Below are 25,954 nucleotides of genomic sequence, written 5' to 3'. Positions count from 1 at the left end.
TAAAAAAAGTCAATAATACAATTCAACACACATTGCCAAAGGCAGAACGCGAACGTGGCCATAGCTATTAAGAGTTATTCAGATAACTATAGCATAAAGAACATGCTAACAAGTTTACCAAACCATCAGTGTCACTCCAAAACAACAAAATAACATGTGAAATGATGTTATAATGTGTTAATAATTTCACACATAAGTCGCTTCTGAGTATAAGTCGCACCCCCAGCCAAAATATGAAAAAAAAACATGACTTATAGTCCAAAAAATATGCTATTAACAAAAAAAAAAAAAAAAAAACAGAGTCATCTCCCATTTCCTGATTAAAAAGTGGTAGTTCAGTAATAGAGAACAAGCCTTGATCTGTTTTTCCAATTTTAGTTTATTGAACAGAAATCAAAAAACAAAATATTCCCAATATTTGAATTCCACTAAGTTCGCTTTTAAAATGAGCCATGGCCTGCCAGACATTCTTCTTCTTCTTACAAATAGACAAGACCTTGCTGCAGCCAAGTAATATTTATAAGAAGAACAACATCGTCTTCCGGGGAATGACTCATTGCAAAGGACGAACTTGGTGGAAAATAAATATTAGCCGTGTTTTGTTATTCCACTTCAGTTCAATAAACTCATATTGGAAAAAACGGATCAAGACTCGTTTTCCGTACTGAATTTCCAGTGTTTAATCGAGAAATGAGAGATACTTAATTTCTCGTTTTTATGTTAATCACATAAAAACAAAAAACGGAATTGGGCTCATTTTCCGTTTTTTGTTTACCGAAATTAGAAGGAAAAACGAATGGCCGAAAGGTACACGGACCGAGAGGCTGTGCGTGATCAGATCGGGACATCTCTATGAAATACTGTATTCCTTTATTTATTTATTTTTTTATTTATTTTAATTGGGGGAAAAAATCCGCGATGGACTAAGGGCCCAAAGTTCGAAGTGCGAAGTAGCAAAGGATCACTGTAGTGACAAATATATGAAGGGAAGCCCTAATAAAATATGATACTGTATAATCTCAATAAATTTAAAGAATAAGACAGTTTTAAAAGTCAAGTAATGTGAAAGTCTTATGTGAAATAGTGTGGGTGAAACTTTTACAACAAGTATTTCCTATAAAATGCCCGATAAGTCGAGCTACCTGTTAAACTCCAACTACCTCAGTTGTAGATGTAGTCGTCACACAAACACAGATGCACTCTAATGCAAGATAAAACATACTACGTAACATTGTCAATAAGTACAGTAAGTTTACAGAACTCACTTTTCGAAAGGCAAGCTCAACTGGAAGGTCAGCATTAAAGTTGTACAGTGCTACTGCTTCGCCATATTCCAGCACCTGCACACTGGGAGGCTTTATAGGGGTTGGCTTCTCAGAAGGCGACAAAACCTGTGACAAGAAAAGTAAAAAGCTCAGCGGAACCATGTTAAAAGACGAGAAACAAAAAAACAGCATGAACCCGGGCACAATGAAGTCCTTCTTTACCTCTACATATGTGGTGGGGAAGATGCCTGCTCTACCGTGATGTTCTCCTTCAAACCAGTTGCCGTCGACTTGCCTGTGGATGTAAACAATGTCGCCCCTTTGCAGTGTGAGCTCCCTGCATGAGAAATGAATGCAGCAAGAAACATGACCTCCAATAGTTTCCAATACCAATGCATCTCGAGCTTCAGAAGTTGAAAACCTATTATTGTTGTCATCATGTGTTTTCCACCAGTTTTATTGTACGCGCAGCTGTGCTTCAATCATTTTATGTTTTTAATCAAAGAAAATATGTCAACTCACTTTGGCGACTGAGCCTGGAAATTAAATTTGACTCGAGCTGCTTTCATCTGATAACAACAACAACAACAACATTTTATTGGAAACAAGATTACAGTAGTTCAAACAAATACATATAATGTTGCTATTCTACCTTTTTTTCTTCTTTCTTAGGCGAGTGCTCCATCGTGTCATTGGCAGCGGAAAGTCGATCTGTAGAGCAAAGTGATTAAACGGTGATGTGAGACCCTAAAAAGACCACATTTTCCAATATTACAATACTGAAACATGCAGGTAGGATCTACACAATGTGTTTAATATGCTAAACCCATGTAATTAAGCTCATTTCATATATATAGCTACATCAGGAAAACAAATTATCACTCCATACCCTAAAGATGTTTTTTCTCTTTCACAAAATCACTTCAAAGCTTAAAAAAGTCTGGGTTGTAAACAAAAGATGCAATTGAATACAATCATGGGACCACATAAATTAAATTACTAGGCAAATCAACCAGTCACAAGAGAGCTCATTAAGCATGTCTTCTGTTATGACACATTGTTTTTTATTAGGAGCAGACCTAGCAAACATCATTGACATAAACAGCTCATGAAACAACAAAGATTTTTTTCTTCTTCAGATTGACAGGAAAGAAAAACTATTTACCGAAGGCTGAAGAGGGGCCAACAGAGTGTTGGATGGGCTGCTTTGGCACGGTGTGGTTGCTGAAAATAAATGATAAACACCATGAAGTTTTTGTTTACATGTGCTACTATACAAGCATTTTTTTTTTCAGGAATCTGTATTCTATTCAACTATTTTTTTGATCATTCCCCTATAACAAATTAGCCTTATTGAAGAAAATTGATATGTTCGGCTACAAGAATAATTTGTTGCAAATATGTTTTGCTCTCAGTGTAATCTGGGAAAACACATCCAGGTAATGTGTCTTTAGTTACAATAGTTCGTGTGTATATATACTGCATATTTTCTAGAGCTGGGAATCTTTGGGCACCTAACGATTCGATTACGATTACGATTCAGAGGCTCCGATTCGATTATAAAACGATTATTGATGCACCCCCCTCCTTTTTTATTTTTATTTTTTTAATAAAGTTTTGTACATTAGTTCCAAAATTGTTCAAAAATACTCTCAGGCTAAACCAAACTACTATTTCAGTATCAAGTTAACATATAGCAGTAAACAAATATACAAAAATAACATTAGATAAAAAAACTCCAGTCCCCATTCTGTATCAGCAGCTTTAAACTACATTCAATTAATTTAATGTTGTGAATCAACCGTTAAAGTTGTTAAAATTGCTCCCGTTATTCCATAATTTCCCTTTTGTCTACTTTTGACATGTGAAAGTTTTAAAACTATTTTAAAGATAGATTCAAGTCAATATTTTACCGATTTAGGAGTATTTTAGATAAAAAGTTAATTAGGTTTGCTTGGAAGGTTCGATACAACAGCATTGCAGGGAAGTTTACTGCTTTAAGATGGCGGCCGTTTACTAACGCCCGCATCTAGCTTTTTGCAGATGTGCTGCTACCGCTACCGAGTCTACAATCCACCTAGTCCTATATAAATGATATCTACCGTAACATTATGTAGCTTAGCTGTACTTGTAGCAGCTTTTTGGCAGCAGTCAGGTATGTTGTTGTGTTTTTTTATCTCGTGGCATGAGTTGAGCTAGAGCCGTGAGTTGAGCGTTGGCTAACCCGAGGGGCCGGTTAATGAGAAGCATAATGTTTACCTACTCCCGCTCCGTTCTGTCCCGAAGCCCGCGCGGCGCGCTGAGTGTGTTGTACTTCCGCTTTACTTGGCATATTTCAATAATCGGAATTTGGATGTTTGTGAATCGTTCTCGAATCTTCCACGGCCGAATCGCGAATAATCTAAGAATCGGAAATTTTGCACACCTCTAATATTTACTAGTCAGTTTACAATGTTAGCAAAGTTGTGGGAACACAAGAGTTTTGGCAGTGTGCTGAGTGATTTTTTTTTGACTGAGTATATAAAAAAAATACAAAAAACAACCAAACAAACAAAAAACACACACATTGAATTTGACGGCAAAATACGCTTAGCAGCTGTGGTTGCCCGAATTATGCCAAAACGGGAAAACCGTAAAATGTTCTTTGCCAAATTAACTAAGAACTATATTTTATTCTGTTTTTATATTCATGTACAGTGTGTCGTTTATATCAAACGCAAACGACTGTAAAAAGTATATACAGTATGTGTAATGGGTGCTAATGGTAGTGACGTCACAATGCCCTGCTTTTTGTCCTTCCTCTTCTCCAACTTGAGTTTAAACTCCTGCAGTCACTGTGACAGTCAGGTGTGCTGACTACTAAGCAATTAGCACAGTGTAGCTTCAACTGTCCATACACTCATATAGGCTTCCAGAGACGCATGTTTTCCAAACCTTCTACAGGCACAACACTCTACCCCACCAAAATGGACTGCAGTAGCTCAGTGGTTAGCACGTTTGACTGCCAAGATAATGGGTTTCAATCCAGACTGGAAAGTAGGGACAGTGGGAAAAGGGACATGATGTCACCACCATTAAGACTGGTTTACAATACAGTATATAAGGTAAGAATATTAAAATTTTCCTATCATGATAGTCAATAAAAAAAATATTTTAAAAAAAATCTACAAAAACTTACCGTAAAATTTGAAGTGATGGAAGCGCTATATATTTTTTACGGGTTAGCAGTAAAATACTAACAACCTCAGCTGCCAATATTATTAGTTTTACTGTGTATGAGCATTACATAAATATTGTAAATTAAAATGTGTAGTCCTCTCCCACCATAAAATGTAGTTGTACCAGGATATCTGCACATGTTCTGTATATTTGACAGTCATTCTGACTTACTAGTACTTCTAGCTTTAAAACTTGTTGTACTCTGTAAAATGACAATAAAGGCTTTCTATTCTATTGTTTCCGTTTAACAGTAAACTGAAAGAATAAAATAAACAGTTTCGAAATTATTTGGCTTCTAGTAGGCCTGCACAATATTTCGTTTGAACATCGCCATTGCGATGTGCGCAAGCGCAATAGTCCTATCGCGGGATGTGCGATTATTATTATTATTTTTTTTGAACACGTAAACTTTTGGTTTGCTTCATAAAAGCAGCAAGTGCGCAGAGACATGGCTTCCTGTATCCCATTTACATATAGCAATCTTCATCATTCACAGATTAATCCAGGCTAAGGGGTTTTTAACAGTATTATATGATTACAATCATATGTTGCAGTTAAGCAAATTTTTGCACTTTTACTTTTTAGATAGATAAATAAATAAATAAATACAATTAAAGTAAATTGAAGCAGTCTTCAGTCCCACCTACGCAAGCCTACTGGCTCAAAGAGATGTTATATTTTCTCAAATTGGAAAAAATTGGACTGACACTCAGTGGATCGGCTGAGTCCTTTGAGGATGTCTGGAACCCTTTTTTGGTATATGTTAAAAGCGCAGAATATCATCTTTGTGTGGATGTTTGAACTTTGCCCCAAATATTTTGGGAATATTAGTTTTTCTTGAGCTGTGCATTTTTCCCTTTTAAACGGGAAAATAATCATAGTTTTTTATTTTATTCTATTTTTTTAGATATGTGCCCTGGGTTTTGGGTGTGTTTTTTTTTGTGTGTGTGTGTTTTTTTCTTTTTTTTTTTTCTTTTGATATGGTGGAAAAGAAAAAAAATGCTCACATCTTGTTACTTAATTATGTCATGACTTATGTGACCAATAAACAAAGTTTCCAAAAAAAAAAGTAAATTGAAGCACCTTAAATCTATCATTCAACAATAAAATATTAAAGAAACTACCGTAAGATAACATTTTTATAATGAAGAATATGCTGAGTTGCTTAAAGAATATAAAATAAGAAAATAACAATACAAGGATAAATGAGAAAAATAGGGGGAAAACTCATAAATTAGTGAATGCATTACACTAATACAACAACACAGCGAGTCAACAAAAGTCTTCCCAGAGATATTCAAGTCATCTGGTGAAAATTCTTCTAATTTTATTATTGCAATATACCGCAACCCCCAAAATGTCGCAATGCAGTTTTTTTCCAATATCGTTCAGCTCTACTTTCTATTACATGTTGTCCACTCATTTTATAGAAATTAAGCATCTTCAGTCAATCATACTCCAGCACTGATAAATTCTTAACTGAATGAATGTCTATTTCCAAATTTTCAGCAACAAAAAACAGTACCTCATGCTTAGTGTTAGCAGCAACCAAACATGTCAATGTCACATGATGCAGAAAAAAACAGCCTGCATTTTGTCACTTCATCTTGTAATTCCACACATCCACAGCAACAGGCTCTTTAAATAATACCACTGAACTCCACAAGCCTTAAAAGGTCAATCCCTGTGAACCCACCTCAGCGAACAACAGCGAGAATCTTCCAAGAATGCATTACACGCGCGGCCAGAAATGTGGAATGCTGTCTAAGGAAATGAATGTACTGTACATGTTGTATGTATGTACGTACATGTTCAAGTTCTTTTGTGGAAGAACAATATATAAGTGTCTTAATTTGCTGCAAGAGGCTTGCTTTAATGTTAAGTAGTAGTTATTGACCCAAGTGTTCTCATAACACTGGAAGACTTAATGCCAGCAAGAAAGGGTTCATATATTAAAACATGTCAAGTGTTGAAACATGTAGAAAGTAACATTGCTTCTTTTGCACACAGTCACAATTTAAATGTAGATCAATTGCAGTTTTAATCTGCAATATTTTGTCAAGTTGTCACATACCTGTAGTTTGTGTTTCCAGCTCGCGCAGCAATTACCGGGTCCCCGTTCTTGGTATTCTGGAAATAGAGTGAAAACTGATCAAAGTTTGCTCCCTTCAGCCTCCACTCTCTCCCAGCTCAGAGGAATTCTTTTGACAACAAACGTAGGCAACACCGTGTGCTGACCACTCCCAGGGGGAGTTCAAAATCATCCGAGTCCTGCGATCCTTTGCTCACAAACAAATTCCCATATGATTTTCAGTACATTCAGAAACAGGAAGCAAACAGGCATGATCATATCCATAAGAATCTGTATAGAAGAGCTGAATACAGGCACTCTATTGCAAGGCAACTGATTACAGCAGGCACATTTAAACTTTGTTGAGGTAGGTGGTTGAGGAGAAGGGTGAGGATTGCAGGCGGATGATTGAACAACGTGCAAGACAAAGAGGTGATTCTTTTGCTGGCATCCAGGTCAGGAAACACTACAAACATGGTCACAAGTACGTAGCAAGCAGTGAGGGGGTGGCAGTGTTTCTGGGGGTTAACAAAATCCTCATCTGAGACAGTCAAGGTGGGTTTGGGGCAGGAGGGGTCAGTACCTCACCCCAGCCTTGACGCTGCTGCTTCTTCTGGGACAGTCTCTGCTCCAGGCCCTGGATATCTGAGTCCAACTCGGCCTCAAAGCGACTCAGCTCAGAGACTAGACTGGCCTGAGCCCAGGTAATAGTGTCACATTTGGCACTGGTCATTTTGGAGTGGTTTGCACAAAATCAAATTGGGAGATTGCTCACCTCAACTGATGGAGACTTTGACTTCTCAACCTGTTTTTGTGGTGGCCGATAACCCTATAAATAGGGAAAACAGCACGGTGTTTAAATTGATTGTTGATTGTCATATTTATTTGAACAGACCATTTTCACAAAACTCAAGACATTCAATGTTGTTCAATGAACGAGTTCCATGATCAAAGATTTTATTTGCATACATATATTCGCAATGATATAGGTGTGGTTGATTTTTTTTTGTGTTGTTCAAAAAAGCTATATATATACAGTGCCTTGCAAAAGTATTCGGCCCCCTTGAATCTTGCAACCTTTCGCCACATTTCAGGTTTCAAACATAAAGATATGAAATTTAATTTTTTTGTCAAGAATCAACAACAAGTGGGACACAGTCGTGAAGTGGAACAACATTTATTGGATAATTTAAACTTTTTTAACAAATAAAAAACTGAAAAGTGGGGCGTGCAATATTATTCGGCCCCTTTACTTTCAGTGCAGCAAACTCACTCCAGTAGTTCAGTGAGGATCTCTGAATGATCCAATGTTGTCCTAAATGACCGATGATGATAAATAGAATCCACCTGTGTGTAATCAAGTCTCCGTATAAATGCACCTGCTCTGTGATAGTCTCAGGGTTCTGTTTAAAGTGCAGAGAGCATTATGAAAACCAAGGAACACACCAGGCAGGTCCGAGATACTGTTGTGGAGAAGTTTAAAGCCGGATTTGGATACAAAAAGATTTCCCAAGCTTTAAACATCTCAAGGAGCACTGTGCAAGCCATCATATTGAAACGGAAGGAGCATCAGACCACTGCAAATCTACCAAGACCCGGCCGTCCTTCCAAGCTTTCTTCTCAAACAAGGAGAAAACTGATCAGAGATGCAGCCAAGAGGCCCATGATCACTCTGGATGAACTGCAGAGATCTACAGCTGAGGTGGGAGAGTCTGTCCATAGGACAACAATCAGTCGTACACTGCACAAATCTGGCCTTTATGGAAGAGTGGCAAGAAGAAAGCCATTTCTCAAAGATATCCATAAAAAGTCTCGTTTAAAGTTTGCCACAAGCCACCTGGGAGACACACCAAACATGTGGAAGAAGGTGCTCTGGTCAGATGAAACCAAAATTGAACTTTTTGGCCACAATGCAAAACGATATGTTTGGCGTAAAAGCAACACAGCTCATCACCCTGAACACACCATCCCCACTGTCAAACATGGTGGTGGCAGCATCATGGTTTGGGCCTGCTTTTCTTCAGCAGGGACAGGGAAGATGGTTAAAGTTGACGGGAAGATGGATGCAGCCAAATACAGGAACATTCTGGAAGAAAACCTGTTGGTATCTGCACAAGACCTGAGACTGGGACGGAGATTTATCTTCCAACAGGACAATGATCCAAAACATAAAGCCAAATCTACAATGGAATGGTTAAAAAATAAACGTATCCAGGTGTTAGAATGGGCAAGCCAAAGTCCAGACCTGAATCCAATCGAGAATCTGTGGAAAGAGCTGAAGACTGCTGTTCACAAACACTCTCCATCCAACCTCACTGAGCTCGAGCTGTTTTGCAAGGAAGGAAGAATGGGCAAGAATGTCAGTCTCTCGATGTGCAAAACTGATAGAAACATACCCCAAGCGACTTGCAGCTGTAATTGGAGCAAAAGGTGGCGCTACAAAGTATTAACGCAAGGGGGCCGAATAATATTGCACGCCCCACTTTTCAGTTTTTTATTTGTTAAAAAAGTTTAAATTATCCAATAAATTTTGTTCCACTTCACGATTGTGTCCCACTTGTTGTTGATTCTTGACAAAAAATTAAAATTTTATATCTTTATGTTTGAAGCCTGAAATGTGGCGAAAGGTTGCAAGGTTCAAGGGGGCCGAATACTTTTGCAAGGCACTGTATATATAAGCTACTGATTATTCCATTCAGGGAAGGATATAGCTATTTTAAATAAGCAAACATTGATTTTGTAACAGGTTCATTGCTTATTCCACTTGATTATCAGAAGGTACAATAGGGAAGATGTACAGTAAAAAAAAAAAAAAAAAATTTTTTTTTTTCAATGACACAATGACATTAGGAGAAAAACAAAAACAACACATTGCGATAAAAGTCAAAACAGCAAATAAGACATTAAAAAAATCCAAAAACATTAGTACCCTAAAGAAATGAAAGCAGGCTACCCTAGTCTGGAGAAAAGGTGAGTCTAAAAAGTGTGTCTTTAACCGTGATTGAAAAAGGCCTAAATTCGTAATGGCGTGGATTTCAGGGGGCAGGCTATTCCACAACCTAGGGGCAGCAAACGCAAAAGATCGGTCACCCCACTGTTTAAGTCTTGACCTTGGAACTTGTGAAAGAAGCTGGCTGCAGAACAAAGAGCCCTGCTAGAGTTATAGAGGGTTAAAATATCTGATAAATAAGAAGGAGTCTAGCCATTAATAGAATTAAAAACAAACAGTAAAAGTTCAAAATAAATAAATAAATTAAAAAAAAAAAAATTCTAAAATGAACTGGAAGTCAATGGAGCGATGATAGCATGGGTAATATGCTCACATCTGGGTGTACTGGTTAAAAATTGAGTTGCCAACAAGAAATACAGGACTTGGTTAGACCAACATAAAGTGCAATGCAGTAGTACAGCCTTGACATTATAAAAGCATGAATTGCTTTTTAAGTTTGTGGCGACTAAGGAAAGGCTTTACTTTGGCCAAGAGACGGAGCTGGAAAAAACTTGCTCTTACAACAGAACTAATCTGTTTTTCAAAGTGGAGCCTGCAATCGAATATCACTCCGACATTTTTAACGTGTGTCTTAAAAAAAGGAGCCAAAGCGCCAGAGTTAGTCTCAAGGGCATTCATCATGGAAGGTGTTCCAAAAGTCATATATTCAGTTTTGCTCTCGTTAAGATGTAAAAAGTTTTGTGCGAGCCACTGCTTCACATCAGAAAAGCACTCCATCAATTTAGTGAGAGCAGTTTGTTCGTTTAATCTCAGGGGCAAATACAGCTGCAGGTCATCAGCATAAAAATGGAAAGAGATATTTTGTTTTTTAATAATTTATTCTAAAGATAGTAGATAAAGTGTAAACAGAACAGGCCCTAAAATAGAGCCTTGTGGCACCCCACATAATATAATATAATATAAATTCTCACATAACACATTTAACAATACACTCAATATTCACTGTGAAAAAGCATCTTGGTGCTGAATCTTAAATGTTTATGTTGCGATTAATGAAATCAGTAATAGTTTTTAGGTGATAGGAACAGTTTTTGATTGGTGTAAAATGAATCGGCACATTTTAAATTGCTGTAGTACAAAATACTGTTAAATGTTTTGAATGTAAGAAGAAAGACAAAAATCCATCTGTTCTTAATTCTAACAAGTGCAACCATGAAACCCTCAGCTGGCAGGAAGCAGAAACTTCCCTCCTAAATGTATGCCAAGGCCCTCCTCTCAACTGTGCACCATCGGCACTCTATTCACAGGCCATAAAGTCACTGTGAAGCACCTGACATGGTCTGTGCACAGTTTGTCTCAGACACTCTTGGCTGTCAATAAGAAATGGAAGGGGGCGGGGGCTGCACCTCCAAAGCTTAACACCATAATACGGATCACAAGACACCTCTGCTCAGCTGAGGGGTGTAGCTAAAGCTTCTTTTTCCTCATGATTGCATATGTGGGGCTTTATATACGACGAATCAGCAATGTCTTTGTTATTAAACAGAGCACAAACTTGTTACGAACGGCAAGCCGTTAATGTGGATCCAAAACACAGACTAGGAGATCAGAGAGCGAATTTAGTATTTAATGAGTACAACAAAGGGAGCACGCTAAGTAACGCGAGTAAGAAAATACAACTGAGAGAGCACGCTAAGTAACGCGGGTAAGAAAATACAACTGAGAGAGCACGCTAAGTAACGCGGGTAAGAAAATACAACTGAGAGAGCACGCTAAAACGCGAGTAAGAAAATACAACTGAGAGAGCACGCTAAGTAACGCGGGTAAGAAAATATAACTGAGAGAGCACGCTAAAACGGCGTGAATACAACAGTACAAAATTACAATTACAAAATCCCAATAAAACACAAAAGTAAATGAGATCAAACCAGAACACGATCGAAGAATGTCGGGAAGCACCAAGGGTGACAATGAGCACACAGAAGTAAGCAAAGCCGTAACAAGCAAATGCAATAGTCCGACACTCGCAGACGGTGACAGGAGTCCTTAAATAATGAGCGCTCCTAATGCGCCACAGGTGTGCGGCCACGGCCCCGCCCATCCAGCTGAATCAGATGCTGGAAAGAGAAAACAACTGAGAAGGCATACAGATATGACAGAACCCCCCCCTCAACGGACGCCCCCTGGCGGACCACCTGGTTTCGAGGGATGAAGGGAGTGGAAATCCCGCAGAAGCGACGGATCGAGGATCCAGGAGCGGGGGACCCATTGGCGCTCCTCAGGGCCATAACCTTCCCAGTCGACCAGGTACTGCACCCCCCTACCCCTCCTCCTAGAATCAAGAATGGCACGCACCGTGTACACCGGCCCACCGTCGATCACGCGAGGAGCAGGAGGAGGCACTGATGGAGGGTTCAGGGGACAGGTGGAGACCGGCTTGAGCAGAGAGACGTGGAAAACTGGATGAACCTTCATCGAGCCGGGAAGCTTCAGCCTGACAGTCACAGGGTTCACCACCGTGTCAACCGCAAAAGGACCCACGAACCGAGGGCCCAGTTTTCTTGAAGTCCCAGCCAGGTGCAAATCCCGCGTCGAAAGCCAGACCATCTGGCCTGGGCGATAGACTGGAGCGGGCCGTCGGTGGCGATCAGCTATCCGCCGGTTGCGGGCCGCCGTTCGGACTAGTGCAGCCCTTGCGTCTCTCCAGACCCTATGCGCCCTCCGCAGGTGCACCTGTACAGACGGCACGACGACCTCGGCTTCTTGGGAAGGAAACAGTGGAGGCTGGAACCCGTATGCAGTCATGAATGGTGACCTCCCAGTGGCAGAGCAAACGAGGGTGTTATGTGCATACTCCACCCACGGGAGGTGTGACGACCAGGAAGCCGGATGCAGTCCACAAACACAACGGAGGGCGGCCTCCAGCTCCTGGTTGGCCCGTTCCGTCTGTCCATTGGATTGTGGGTGGTAACCTGAAGACTTGCTTGACGTGGCCCCCAAAGCTTTGCAGAACGCTCCCCAGACTCGTGAGACAAACTGGGGCCCTCTATCTGAGACAAGGTCACACGGGATGCCATGAGCACGAAATACATGGGTTACCAGCAGGTCGGCGGTTTCCAGGGCTGAAGGCAACTTGGGGAGTGCGATGAAATGTGCCATCTTGGAGAACCGGTCCACCACCGTCAAGATGACCGAATAACCCCTGGATCGTGGAAGACCAGTGACAAAATCGAGCGCCACATGTGACCAGGGGCGAGCTGGAACAGGCAATGGATGGAGTAAGCCCGCTGGAGCACGATGGACTGGCTTGCCCCGAGCGCAGATGGAACAAGCGGAGACATAGTCCATGACGTCCTTGCGCATGCCTGGCCACCAAAACCTCTGGGACACGAGGAAGAATGTGCGGGACACCCCCGGGTGGCAGGCAAACTTTGAGGAGTGGCCCCACTTCAGCACTCCTGCACGTTGAGCAACTGGGACGAATAACTTGCTGGCAGGGCAGCCCCCAGGCACCCTAACACCTCGTAGGGCTTCCTCCACAAGACGTTCAACTTCCCATCGTAGGGCGCCAACGATCAGATTCCCAGGAACAACAGACTCCTCTGATGGCCCCTCCTCAACCGGCTCATGGATCCTTGACAGCGCATCGGGCTTCCCGTTCCTTGACCCTGGACGGTAAGTAATCAGGAAGTTGAAACGGGTCAGGAACAATGCCCAGCGGGCCTGGCGTGAGTTGAGGCGCTTGGCAGCACGAAGGTATTCCAAGTTCTTATGGTCTGTTAGTATCTGGAACGGTACCTCGGTGCCCTCCAACCAGTGCCTCCATTCCTGCAATGCCTGGACTATAGCGAGCAGCTCCCGGTTGCCGACATCATAATTTGCCTCGGCAGGGCTGAGGCGGCGGGAGTAGAAAGCACAGGGGTGCAGCCTCTGGTCGACTGTAGACCTCTGGGACAGGATGGCCCCCACTCCGGAACTCGACGCATCTACCTCGACAACAAAAGGAAGATCGGAGTCGGCATGAACAAGGACAGGTGAGCTCGTAAACGCTCGTTTAAGGCTTAAAAATGCGGCCTCTGCCGCCGAGGACCAAACAAATGGCCGCTTGTTAGAGGTTAACCTGGTGAGGGGCTCGGCCCTCATACTATAATTGCGGATAAAACGTCTGTAAAAGTTAGCAAACCCGAGGAAACGTTGTAAGTGCTTACGTGAAGTGGGGGTGGGCCACTCTGCCACCGCCTGAATTTTTGCCGGATCAGGCCTTAGCTGCCCTCTCTCCACGATAAAGCCAAGAAACTGCATTGACTCACAGTGAAACTCACATTTCTCGGCCTTAACGAACAACCGGTTTTCCAAAAGTCTTTGCAGAACTATGCGGACATGTTGGCGATGTTCCTGCAAGCTTCTGGAGAAAATTAAGATGTCGTCCAAATAAACAAAACAGAACACATTTAGCATGTCACGCAATACATCATTGATGAGGCTTTGGAACACTGCAGGTGCATTTGTTAGACCGAAAGGCATGACCAAGTATTCAAAATGCCCAAGTGGGGTTTTAAAGGCGGTTTTCCACTCGTCTCCTTCACGAATCCTGACCAAGTGGTAAGCGCTACGCAAGTCTAATTTGGTGAAAATGGTGGCTGATTTTAACGGCGCGAAAGCCGAATCCAACAACGGTAGCGGGTATTTATTTTTAACAGTAATATCGTTGAGACCCCGATAGTCGATGCACGGTCTAAGACCCCCATCCTTCTTGCCAATGAAGAAAAACCCCGCCCCCAAAGGAGAAGACGAAGGGCGAATGAGGCCTGAAGCCAAGGAAGAGGAGATGTATTCCCTCATAGCTTCCTGCTCCGGTTTAGAGACTTGGTATAAGCGCGAGCTGGGTAGTGGGGCATTGGGCAGCAATTCAATGGTACAGTCATAAGGTCGGTGCGGTGGCAGGGTACTAGCATGCTCTTTACTAAATACACGCTGGAGGTCATGATACTCGACGGGAACATTCTTCAAATTAACTGGCTCGGTAGCCATTTTTGCTTCACCGGGAAGTAGACACGCCGAACGTAAACAATGTGCATAACAAAACGTACTCCAAGCAATTATTTGAGTCTTTGCCCAATCGATATTAGGATTATGCACTTTTAACCAAGAGATCCCCAGCACGACGGGAGCAGATTTGCACAGCATAACCAAAAAGCTACGGGCCTCAAAATGATTCCCGGACAACTTTATTTTGAGCGGGGGCGTAATAAATTTCACGTCCGCCAGGGGTCGCCCATCGAGATCTAAAACCCTTTTAGGTCTAGCAAGTCTTATTAATGGACATTTAAGAGCGTCAACAACACTCTGGTCCATAAAACAGTCATCTGCCCCCGAGTCAATTAGAGCAGTAAACTTAACTTGAACCCCACCATGCGAAACTTCTCCCGGCAATTGCAGTCTCATTTCAGCTCGAGTTTGTTTTAGTTCATTCAACTCGCTGCGAGGCAATTCATTCGACTGATTGCCATTATGTACGAACCTGGCCCCCCCTCGGGCGAGGGGAACCCCAGGAGCCGAAGATCCAGGACGACGCGAAGGGATCGCGTCACAGGTGGCGACGTGGTGCCCCGGCAAGCTGCAGTAAAGACATAAGCCTGCCTTCATCCGTCTCCGTCGCTCCTCCGCAGAAAGACGACCGCCACAGAGTTGCATTGGCTCCTCCGCCGTCAGGACCGGGCTCCACGTCGGCGTAGAGGCAGATGGTGATCCGACGAAGCCGTCCGCACGCAGCGCTGCTGGGCCGTTCCGCAACGACGACCCACGACGACCCCGCTGCTCCAAGGCTCGTTCCCGCTCGCGCTCCTTCAGTCGATTGTCCAATTTCACGGACAAAGAAATCAGTTCTTCCAAGCCCGAAGAATCCTCCCGGGCCGCCAGCTCGTCTTTCACCGCAGACGACAGCCCCCGTCGAAAAATTCCACACAGCGCAGCTTCGTCGTAACCGCACTCCGCGGCCAAAATTCGAAAACGAATGGAGTAGTCCGCCACGCTAAGATCGCCTTGAAAAAAATCCAGCAGGCGGCTGCCTGCCTCCTTGCCTCTAACCGGGTGATCAAAAACCCTCACAAACTCTGTTTTAAAAGTCTCGAATGACTGACGGATTGCGGGATTAGCGTTGCTTACCGCCATTGCCCAAGTTGCCGCTTTACCGGCGAGGAGACTCATAGTATACGCTACACGGGACCTGTCACCCGCGAATGTATACGGCTGTTGGTCAAATACAAGGGAACACTTGTGCAAAAATTGTTGGCAAGCGCCGGGTTCTCCCTCATAACGATCTGGGTGTGGCAACACCGGCTCCCGAAAAGAAGACGGTGGAACAACCGGAGGCGGGGCGGAGTGATCGGGTGCCGCGGCTGCGTTATCAACACCACCGGACTGAGCAGGTGGGACCATATTTTCGATTCTAGTGGTTAGCGCGGTGATCACGGTCAGTAATTCATTTAATGATTGTTCATGCTTGCTGATCATATGGCCATGACCGGCAAGCGCATGGCGAATAGCCTCGGAGTCTGCGGGATCCATGGTCGGACTATTCTGTTACGAACGGCAAGCCGTTAATGTGGATCCAAAACACAGACTAGGAGATCAGAGAGCGAATTTAGTATTTAATGAGTACAACAAAGGGAGCACGCTAAGTAACGCGAGTAAGAAAATACAACTGAGAGAGCACGCTAAGTAACGCGGGTAAGAAAATACAACTGAGAGAGCACGCTAAGTAACGCGGGTAAGAAAATACAACTGAGAGAGCACGCTAAAACGCGAGTAAGAAAATACAACTGAGAGAGCACGCTAAGTAACGCGGGTAAGAAAATATAACTGAGAGAGCACGCTAAAACGGCGTGAATACAACAGTACAAAATTACAATTGCAAAATCCCAATAAAACACAAAAGTAAATGAGATCAAACCAGAACACGATCGAAGAATGTCGGGAAGCACCAAGGGTGACAATGAGCACACAGAAGTAAGCAAAGCCGTAACAAGCAAATGCAATAGTCCGACACTCGCAGACGGTGACAGGAGTCCTTAAATAATGAGCGCTCCTAATGCGCCACAGGTGTGCGGCCACGGCCCCGCCCATCCAGCTGAATCAGATGCTGGAAAGAGAAAACAACTGAGAAGGCATACAGATATGACAAAACTCACCTTTATACAGAAGCAGTAAAAATATACAGTAGTCCCAAAGAAAATGTTCAGATGACATATGTGTTTTGACTAAGCTTATTGAATAGAGTTGATAGATAACCACAAGTTACTCATCAGCTTGTTGCAGGAAGAATACAAAGACACTATTGGCACATTGAAGAAACAGGCAGAAAACATTCAGTGGCAAGTTGGTAACAGACTGTTTATAAATGTGTGAGATATATTGTACCTGGTGGAGGTTCACTGAAGGGACATCATTTTCAGACTCAAAGTCAAAAATGCTCTTGGGTTTAGGCTTCTGCTTCCCTGGATCTGACAGCTCGCTAACATCTTGGCTCCTGAAACATAACACCCAAGTGGGTGCACAAGCGCACACACCATGGGCAGCAACTTAATCATTGTCGTATTGTAAGCGCTGCAACAACAAATCCTAACTTGCAGTCCACCACAGCCCCCCAGTCTTGACACAAATGTTGGCTTTCTATTACATGAGGAATCACTTGCATTTAGAGAACTTCGAACTTTTTCAAAACTGTTTTTCATTGCATAGCCCCAGACATACTTCAGATTATAAATACTTCTCTCCAAACAGGAGAGTTTCCCCAGACTTTAAAAACTGCAGTAATAAAACCTCTCCTAAAAAAACCTAATCTGGATGCCTCAACCATTAGTAATTACAGGCCAATATCAAATCTGACATTCCTGGGGAAAATTATCGAAAGGGTTGTATTCGAACAGATCCAGAATTATATGATGCAAAACAATCTTTTTAACTCATTTCAGTCTGGATTTCGGCCACAACACAGCACCGAGACTGTGCTTATCAAAGTCCTAAATGATATTCGTCGGAATACCGATGCAGGCAAATCATCTGTTCTGCTACTATTGGATCTCAGCGCCGCATTTGACACGGTTGATCACAACATACTACTCAGCAGATTGGAACAGTGGGTAGGGCTTACTGACACTATTCTTCAGTGGTTCACATCCTATTTACATGATAGGGATTTCTTTGTGTCAATCGGAAACCATCAGAACGAACCAAATTCACGTGTGGAGTCCCTCAAGGGTCAATTCTTGGACCACTCTTATTAACCATCTATATGCTTCCGTTAGCTCAGATAATGGAACAGTATGACATCTCCTATCACGCCTATGCAGATGACACACAACTGTACATTTCTGTGTCCCCACATGATTATAGTCCCTTAGTCACCCTGAGCAAATGCATTCATCAAATCAATGAATGGATGTGCCAGAATTTTCTCCAGTTAAATGTGCAGAAGACAGAGGTGATCATTTTTGGGCCAAAAAAGGAAAGGTCAAAGATAAGCAGCCAACTTAGCACAATGTCACTTACAGCTACAAATCAAGTCAGAAACCTTGGCGTAATTATTGACTCAGACCTAAAATTTGATAGCCATTTAAAGTCCGTCACTAAATCCGCTTATTACCACCTAAAAAATATAACCAGAATTAAGGGGCTTCTGACTCAACAAGACATGGAAAAACTTATGCATGCATTCATTTTCAGCAGATTGGACTATTGCAACGGTATATTTACAGGTCTTGATAAAAAAATCAGTCAGGAAGTTGCAGCTGGTACAGAATGCTGCAGCCAGAGTCCTCACAAATACAAGGAAGCTGGACCACATTACACCAGTTTTGAAATCGCTACACTGGCTTCCAGTAAGTCAAAGGATAGACTATAAAATACTACTGCTCGTCTACAAAACACTTAATGGCCTTGGACCAACATACATGCTTGACTTGTTAGAGTCCTATGAGACATCTAGACCCCTAAGGTCGTCTGGAACCGGTCTTCTGCATGTTCCAAGAACAAGAACCAAGCAGGGTGAGGCAGCATTTAGTTATTATGCTCCTCACCTCTGGAACAAGTTACCCGAACGTCTGAAGTATGCTCAAACTGTTAGCTCTTTTAAATCAGGGCTAAAAACGCTTTTGTTTAGCACTGCATATCTATAACTGTCTATATATTTCAGTCTACCTGCTTTCTATTCCTCTTGTTTTTATCTCCATTGCTGATTTAAATTATTATTAGTAGTAGTAGTTTTTGTTTTATTTTTATTTTATCTATTTATTTTTATTCTGTGATTAAATGCGATCTTTTGTCTTCGTTTCTACGTTGTGTTGATTTAAATGTGATTTTTATGATCTTCATGTGATGTAAAGCACTTTGAATTGCCTTGTGTTGAATTGTGCTATATAAATAAATTTGCCTTGCCTTGCCTTGCCTAAAGAAGAGAATGCATTTCGCATTCCACACACATACATACATAGTTTGTTTCAATAAAGGTTGGGAAACATTAGTTTGACATGCATATGTTATGATCTGCTTTGTATGTTTAACTTTAACACTAGATAACCCAGCAGAGGCCAACTAGGCCTTTCCCATGACAAATACTCATAATATTCCCGAGCAATGGGCGATTTGGCCTCTCTTCCGAAAAACCAAGAGGTGGCCAAAATGACCCATGTGCTTTTTAAATAGCAGGTCGTTGTCCGACAGACATATGTAATAAAACCACTAGACATACAGTGTGTTGGTATGTGGCCCAAATGGAGGAGAACACACTACCAGAGGCGTCGCGTCCCATTCGGCAAACCAGGCAATTGCCTAGGGCCCCCAGCCAGCAGGGGTCCCCAGAGGGCCAACAGATTTACCACACGCAGCTTTACTGCACTGTCGCAGCGACAAGTGCGACAGTGCCAGTGAAAGCCTTGTGTCTGAGTTCCCTGAAGGGGCCCCTTCACTCGCTCTACACCCCCCCCCCCCCCCCACTCCCACCCCCCACTCTCACGTGACTCAGAGCGAGAGTGAGCGGCGATTTGGCTTTTTTTTAATTGACGCATCTCCAAAATGAAGTTAGAAGTTATCCTTCTGGAAGCGACAAAAGAAAGAAGAAAAAAAAAGCAGAAGAGGAGAAAAGGAAGCAAGACAACGGTGAGTGTACTATGTTACTGTAGTTTGATGTCCTAATGTAGTAGAAGCCGGGCACTTTGAGTGTCCTAAAAAGCGTTCTATGAGACCGAGGCGTTTTTATACTTTTATTAAATATGCTATTGCTCCAAGTCCAACTGTCCCCCTTACTTACACACGCTCGAAGGGCCCCAAGTTGCTTGTTGCCTGGGACATCGGGGACCCTTGCTACGCCTCTGCACACTATAGTTAAACTATTCATGTAATAGTTTGTGTCAGTTTAAGTCAAGCTACATTTATGGGGTTTTGCACATTTTATTAATTTGTGTTGTTTTACAAGTTTACTGTTAGAAAAAATAGTCCTGACAGTGTATTTGTGGGGCCTTTATATGCTAGCAATATTTGTTATAACAGTATGTTTGTTTGGTTTACTGTTTTTCTCAAACATTTTCACATATTTTCTTGTACTAACTTGAGACACAATGACCACAATTCATGCGCCATGCCCCTGATTCAGCCATTCCAAACTATTGACACAATTCCCGCTTTATACTCAAATTTGCAGTTCTAAAACGCTTTTTTGTCAAAACAATGTACACATTTGGGCCATTTTTCCTGTTTTTGTCTGTGGAGTATAGGAGAAGCGAGCTAAAATGAATAAAAAGTGTAAAACTCCATAAATAAATGTAAATAAATAAATGTTGCTTGACTTGAACTAACACAAACTATCACATGAATAGTGCAACCGTGGTGTGTTCCCCTCCGTTTGGGCCGCATACCAACACAATGTTTGTCTAGTGGTAGCATTTAAATATGAATGGTTGCTGTCTGTCGGACAACGACTGTCCAATTCAAGTGCACTTGGGTCATTTTGCCCACCTTTGGGCCATATCGACCATTGCTTGGGACTATTAGGAGTACTAGAATTCTCTGGGACTTCTTTAAACAAGATTTAGACCTTGCCTTCTTTCAAAGAGGTCAATAATATGTACATAGACTTGGTAATTAGTCATTTATATTATATGCATGCATTGCATCCTTTCCTATGCGATGAGGATGCATGTGACAGTATCTTGAAGTCAGCTTACCAGTCAGGCAAGGCTCCATGTGGTGATAGCCTGAAGTATTTATCACTTTCTTCATCCCTGTTGTTCGCAGAGCCCTGCAGGCCTGCTGTTTCAAATGCATATTAGTTAAAAAACAAAACCAAAAAAATAGAACCAAAAACAACATATTTTGGGATTCATTTTTGGGTGCTTTGGAGATGAATCTAAAAGCAATCTGAATTTTTATCTTGCAGACCAAGATCCCCCCCCCACACACACACACACACACACACACAGTTTACCTACTTAAAATTATGTTGCCTAGTGTTATCAATGAAATGGTTAAAGACCTGTCTGGACTGATTGGGTAACGACATCTTTAGGCGGTCAATACAAAGTTTAGGTTGTTTTTAGGGCTTGACTGCAACCAGCAGAGTTCCTAAGAAAGCGTTGAGTAGTTTGAATCCAAAAAAAGAACACCATGAATTCAGCTATGGGAAGTTGAGCAAGATACACACTGACCAAAGAAAAATCAATGATGAATTACTATCTTTTTCAGACTATAAACCACTACTTTTTCCATCCACTTTGAATCCTGTAATTTATAGTCCGGTGTGATTTACAGTTGTGTTACAAGAAAACGGCATATATTCCCATATACAGTTGCGCTGAAAATTATTCAACCCCCACAGTAGATAGGTGTTGTTGCAAGTTTGACATTTTTGTTTTATCTTGTTCATAATCACATTAAATAATGACATGTCAAATAGACAAATACAACTGAAGTTTTTGGAATATTCCAATGTATGGCCTTTCTGTGATTACGTCATTGACAAAATTATTCAATCCCTTATGTATTTATAACTTTAGTACTTAGTACAACATCCTTTTGCAACAAAAACATCCTTTAGACGTGAAGTATAGCTTGACACAAGTTTCTTGCAGCGGTATGTTTGCCCATTCCTCATGGACCTCCTGTTGATAAACATTTTTGGGCTTGCGTGCTGCAACTGAATTCTTCAAGTCCCACCAGAGATATTCAACGGGATCTACGTCTGGTGACTGCGATTACCACTCCAGAATCTTCCACCCATTTTGTAACCAAGATGCGGTAGATGTTGAGGTATGCTTCAGATCATTGTCCTGTTGGAAGGTTCAACCTCTCACAAGCCTCGGCTTTGACACTGCCTGCATGATATTTGCATCCAAGATCTCCTGGTAGTGAAATGAATTCATAACACCTTGCACACGCTGGAGATTCCCTGTAAATGAAGAAGCAAAACAACCCCAGAGCATGACTGACCCCCCACCGTGCTTCACAGTAGGCAGGGTGTTCTTTTCTTTATAGGCATCATTCTTTCTCCTCCACACGTACCGTTGATCTATTAGCCCAAAAGGTTCCAGTTTGGTCTCGTCACTCCAGAGAACAAAACCTTTGTGTTTGGATATTCCAAAAACTATTTTTGTTATTTCAGTTGTATTTTTCTATTTGACATGTCATTATTTGATGTGATTATAAACAAGATGAAAAATGAATGTCAAACTTGCAAAAACACTTATCTACTGTGGGGGTTGAATAATTTGGAACGCAACTGTATATGTGAATATATGCCGTTTTCTTGTAAAATTTGGTGTGTGCAGCTTATAGTCCAAAATAATTGATTCAATAACGTTTATTTTCCTTATTCATAAAGATGACATTTAATCAGATATTCATTCCTAGAAGAAGAAAACAACTTACATCTGGCTGACCACCTATGAGAATCCTCCTGCTCCAAATCTAAAGAAAACAACAGAGAGCAAGAGAGAGGACGTGTAGAATTAATTACCACCTAAAACCTTTTAGATGCATATTTGTGGCTTGTGATCAAGAGTAGAAATTCTTCAGCTGCTTCTTCTCTTTTCTTTTTCTTTTTAATGGTGAAAAAAACAATTGAAGAAGCTAGTAGTAATACGTGTAATAACAATAAAAATATAATAAGCAAAGAATGTCATGTCTTGTACGATGCATTTCAATTTTACTGACAGGAATTCTGGCAAAGGTGAGTGTAAGAAAGAAGGAGGGGGAGCAATCCTACCCTCCGGCTTCTTATGTATTTGTTTGAACATGCTCTTGTACCAGTCTCTGGGCTTGTTTACACTCTGGTGGAAGAAAAAGAAAGGAGGCAGGAACAATAAACAGATATTGAAGCTACACGTTACAGCAAATTTAAAACAAAACAAAAAAAGGCTCACATCCAAAAGAAATTACACGAAGAGTAAAACTGACAGAACAAAATCAAACTGGGATTTTTTAAACATCTCTTTAGTCTTACAGATCTAGGTGCAATGGGCATCCCAGTTTCGTCCACTGGGCCAATTCCTGAGAATTTGATGAGTCTTTCCTCTCTGGTGGGAGACGGTTGGACCCCATTGGTGAGCCCCCCTGTGTGACAATTGCCACATTAATGCTGTATTAAAAGTTCCACCTACTGTATGCTATGATCCCTTTTTTTCTGAAAAAAAAAAAAAAAAGTACTTTCATCAAATGCTCCCCAAAATAAAGCTCACATTTACCATGTGGAGGGCCATAGTATGATCCAAAGCTGGGAGTAGTTTGGCCACCGCCGTTGAAATCAGAGGCCTTGAGATAGAGAGAGCTTCATCAGTGGAAATACTGTAAGGCTTGCTGTCAATGCATGATAGAATATTGACACAGGTGAAAGTGGGCCGGAACGGTCCGTAAAGCTGTTCCGGTATAAGATTCGGGGCCGGAATGCTGTTCCGGTATACGGTGCTTTGTTTCCGAAAATATGATGGCAACTGTCAAAACCCTATGTAAAAAACAGAAAAGAAAAGAAAAAAAAACCTGCCAGGCTGCCACGCACGCATCTCATCTCCAAGAAGAAAAACAATCTACCAACGTCAGATTTACATTCACAAGTGTTAACAACAAGCATAATAATGTTGTTGTGTTGCGTCATCCGTTTCCACCGATATTTATTATTTATTCATTCCACGGATGGCAAGGAGCTTCCCTAGCTGCTACAGTTAACTGAATCTGACGAGTCCCGTCACTGCCTTTGACTCAGTTCAATTCCGTTCAATTGGCTGACATACTTATGTTGTCTATCTTAACGTTTTAATAAGTATACAAGGCGTTGTAATCAGGCTCACTTCTTTAATAAAAACTTTTGATGTCACCCACGCCAGTCGTGCAGTATAGGCTGAATTTCCTTCAACATGATATGTGACTCAATGTAATCACTGGGTAGTGTAGTTCTAACTTCTCAGACCACAATACGGACATGTGTTGAATTGAAGTCATAAAAAGTGGTGAATGGAGAGTACTTACAGTGCCTTGCAAAAGTATTCGGCCCCCTTGAATGTTGCAACCTTTCGCCACATTTCAGGCTTCAAACATAAAGATATGAAATTTAATTTTTTTGTCAAGAATCAACAAGTGGGACACAATCGTGAAGAGGAACAACATTTATTGGATAATTTAAACTTTTTTAACAAATAAAAAACTGAAAAGTGGGGCGTGCAATATTATTCGGCCCCTTTACTTTCAGTGCAGCAAACTCACTCCAGAAGTTCAGTGAGGATCTCTGAATGATCCAATGTTGTCCTAAATGACCGATGATGATAAATAGAATCCACCTGTGTGTAATCAAGTCTCCGTATAAATGCACCTGCTCTGTGATAGTCTCAGGGTTCTGTTTAAAGTGCAGAGAGCATTATGAAAACCAAGGAACACACCAGGCAGGTCCGAGATACTGTTGTGGAGAAGTTTAAAGCTGGATTTGGATACAAAAAGATTTCCCAAGCTTTAAACATCTCAAGGAGCACTGTGCAAGCCATCATATTGAAATAGAAGGAGCATCAGACCACTGCAAATCTACCAAGACACGGCCGTCCTTCCAAACTTTCTTCTCAAACAAGGAGAAAACTGATCAGAGATGCAGCCAAGAGGCCCATGATCACTCTGGATGAACTGCAGAGATCTACAGCTGAGGTGGGAGAGTCTGTCCATAGGACAACAATCAGTCATACACTGCACAAATCTGGCCTTTATGGAAGAGTGGCAAGAAGAAAGCCATTTCTCAAAGATATCCATAAAAAGTCTCGTTTAAAGTTTGCCACAAGCCACCTGGGAGACACACCAAACATGTGGAAGAAGGTGCTCTGGTCAGATGAAACCAAAATTGAACTTTTTGGCCACAATGCAAAACGATATGTTTGGCGTAAAAGCAACACAGCTCATCACCCTGAACGCACCATCCCCACTGTCAAACATGGTGGTGGCAGCATCATGGTTTGGGCCTGCTTTTCTTCAGCAGGTACAGGGAAGATGGTTAAAATTGACGGGAAGATGGATGCAGCCAAATACAGGAACATTCTGGAAGAAAACCTGTTGGTATCTGCACAAGATCTGAGACTGGGACGGAGATTTATCTTCCAACAGGACAATGATCCAAAACATAAAGCCAAATCTACAATGGAATGGTTCAAAAATAAACGTGTTAGAATGGCCAAGTCAAAGTCCAGACCTGAATCCAATCGAGAATCTGTGGAAAGAGCTGAAGACTGCTGTTCACAAACACTCTCCATCCAACCTCACTGAGCTCGAGCTGTTTTGCAAAGAAGAATGGGCAAGAATGTCAGTCTCTCGATGTGCAAAACTGATAGAAACATACCCCAAGCGACTTGCAGCTGTAATTGGAGCAAAAGGTGGCGCTACAAAGTATTAACGCAAGGGGGCCGAATAATATTGCACGTCCCACTTTTCAGTTTTTTATTTGTTAAAAAAGTTTAAATCATCCAATAAATTTTGTTCCACTTCACGATTGTGTCCCACTTGTTGTTGATTCTTGACAAAAAAATTAAAATTTTATATCTTTATGTTTGAAGCCTGAAATTTGGTGAAAGGTTGCAAGGTTCAAGGGGGCCGAATACTTTTGCAAGGCACTGTAGCGCATTTATCTACATTGTTACAATGCTGAAAGGGCAATGCAACAGAAAATATGAAATTGAAGAGTTTATTTTATCTACTGTTCATCATTTGATAAAATCCATCAAGTGTCATTGTAAATTATCACTGAAGGTAAAAGAACTATGACTGAACATGTGTGGAACTACGTACTTAGCAAAAACAGGTAAAATAACTAAAAACGTACTATAATATTCTTGTATCTTCAAAGTAGCCTCCCTTTGCTCTGATTAGTTTTTGTACACTTTTGCCATTCTTTTCATGAGCTTCAAGAGGGAGTCACCTAGAATGGGTTTTGAC

At 41.6% G+C, this 25,954-nt stretch overlaps 1 protein-coding gene across 8 annotated transcripts in view; it reads right to left on the bottom strand.

Annotated features, from left to right (window-relative positions):
• The window catches only part of sorbs3 (sorbin and SH3 domain containing 3), a 61,416-nt gene that overhangs the window by 7,918 nt on the left and 27,544 nt on the right, over positions 1-25,954 (bottom strand). For 5 of the 8 annotated variants that reach the window (XM_057831355.1, XM_057831360.1, XM_057831362.1 and 2 more), the window contains exons 4-17: positions 23,239-23,305; positions 22,998-23,107; positions 22,761-22,824; positions 22,424-22,462; positions 20,725-20,809; positions 16,925-17,033; positions 7,331-7,384; positions 7,139-7,249; positions 6,559-6,614; positions 2,431-2,489; positions 1,918-1,976; positions 1,788-1,834; positions 1,488-1,602; positions 1,266-1,391 (exon numbers count right to left, since the gene is read on the bottom strand). In XM_057831355.1, the coding sequence (XP_057687338.1) occupies positions 1,266-1,391; positions 1,488-1,602; positions 1,788-1,834; positions 1,918-1,976; positions 2,431-2,489; positions 6,559-6,614; positions 7,139-7,249; positions 7,331-7,384; positions 16,925-17,033; positions 20,725-20,809; positions 22,424-22,462; positions 22,761-22,824; positions 22,998-23,107; positions 23,239-23,305 (1,101 nt within the window). The remainder of the gene's footprint in view (positions 1-1,265; positions 1,392-1,487; positions 1,603-1,787; positions 1,835-1,917; positions 1,977-2,430; positions 2,490-6,558; positions 6,615-7,138; positions 7,250-7,330; positions 7,385-16,924; positions 17,034-20,724; positions 20,810-22,423; positions 22,463-22,760; positions 22,825-22,997; positions 23,108-23,238; positions 23,306-25,954) is intronic. The other 3 variants (XM_057831357.1, XM_057831359.1, XM_057831361.1) reach the window with 2 other exon arrangements.

This window comes from Corythoichthys intestinalis, chromosome 3 (genome assembly GCF_030265065.1).
Source record: "Corythoichthys intestinalis isolate RoL2023-P3 chromosome 3, ASM3026506v1, whole genome shotgun sequence".
NCBI classification, from domain to species: Eukaryota; Metazoa; Chordata; class Actinopteri; order Syngnathiformes; family Syngnathidae; genus Corythoichthys; species Corythoichthys intestinalis.
This window is presented reverse-complemented; position numbering and strand designations above follow the sequence as displayed.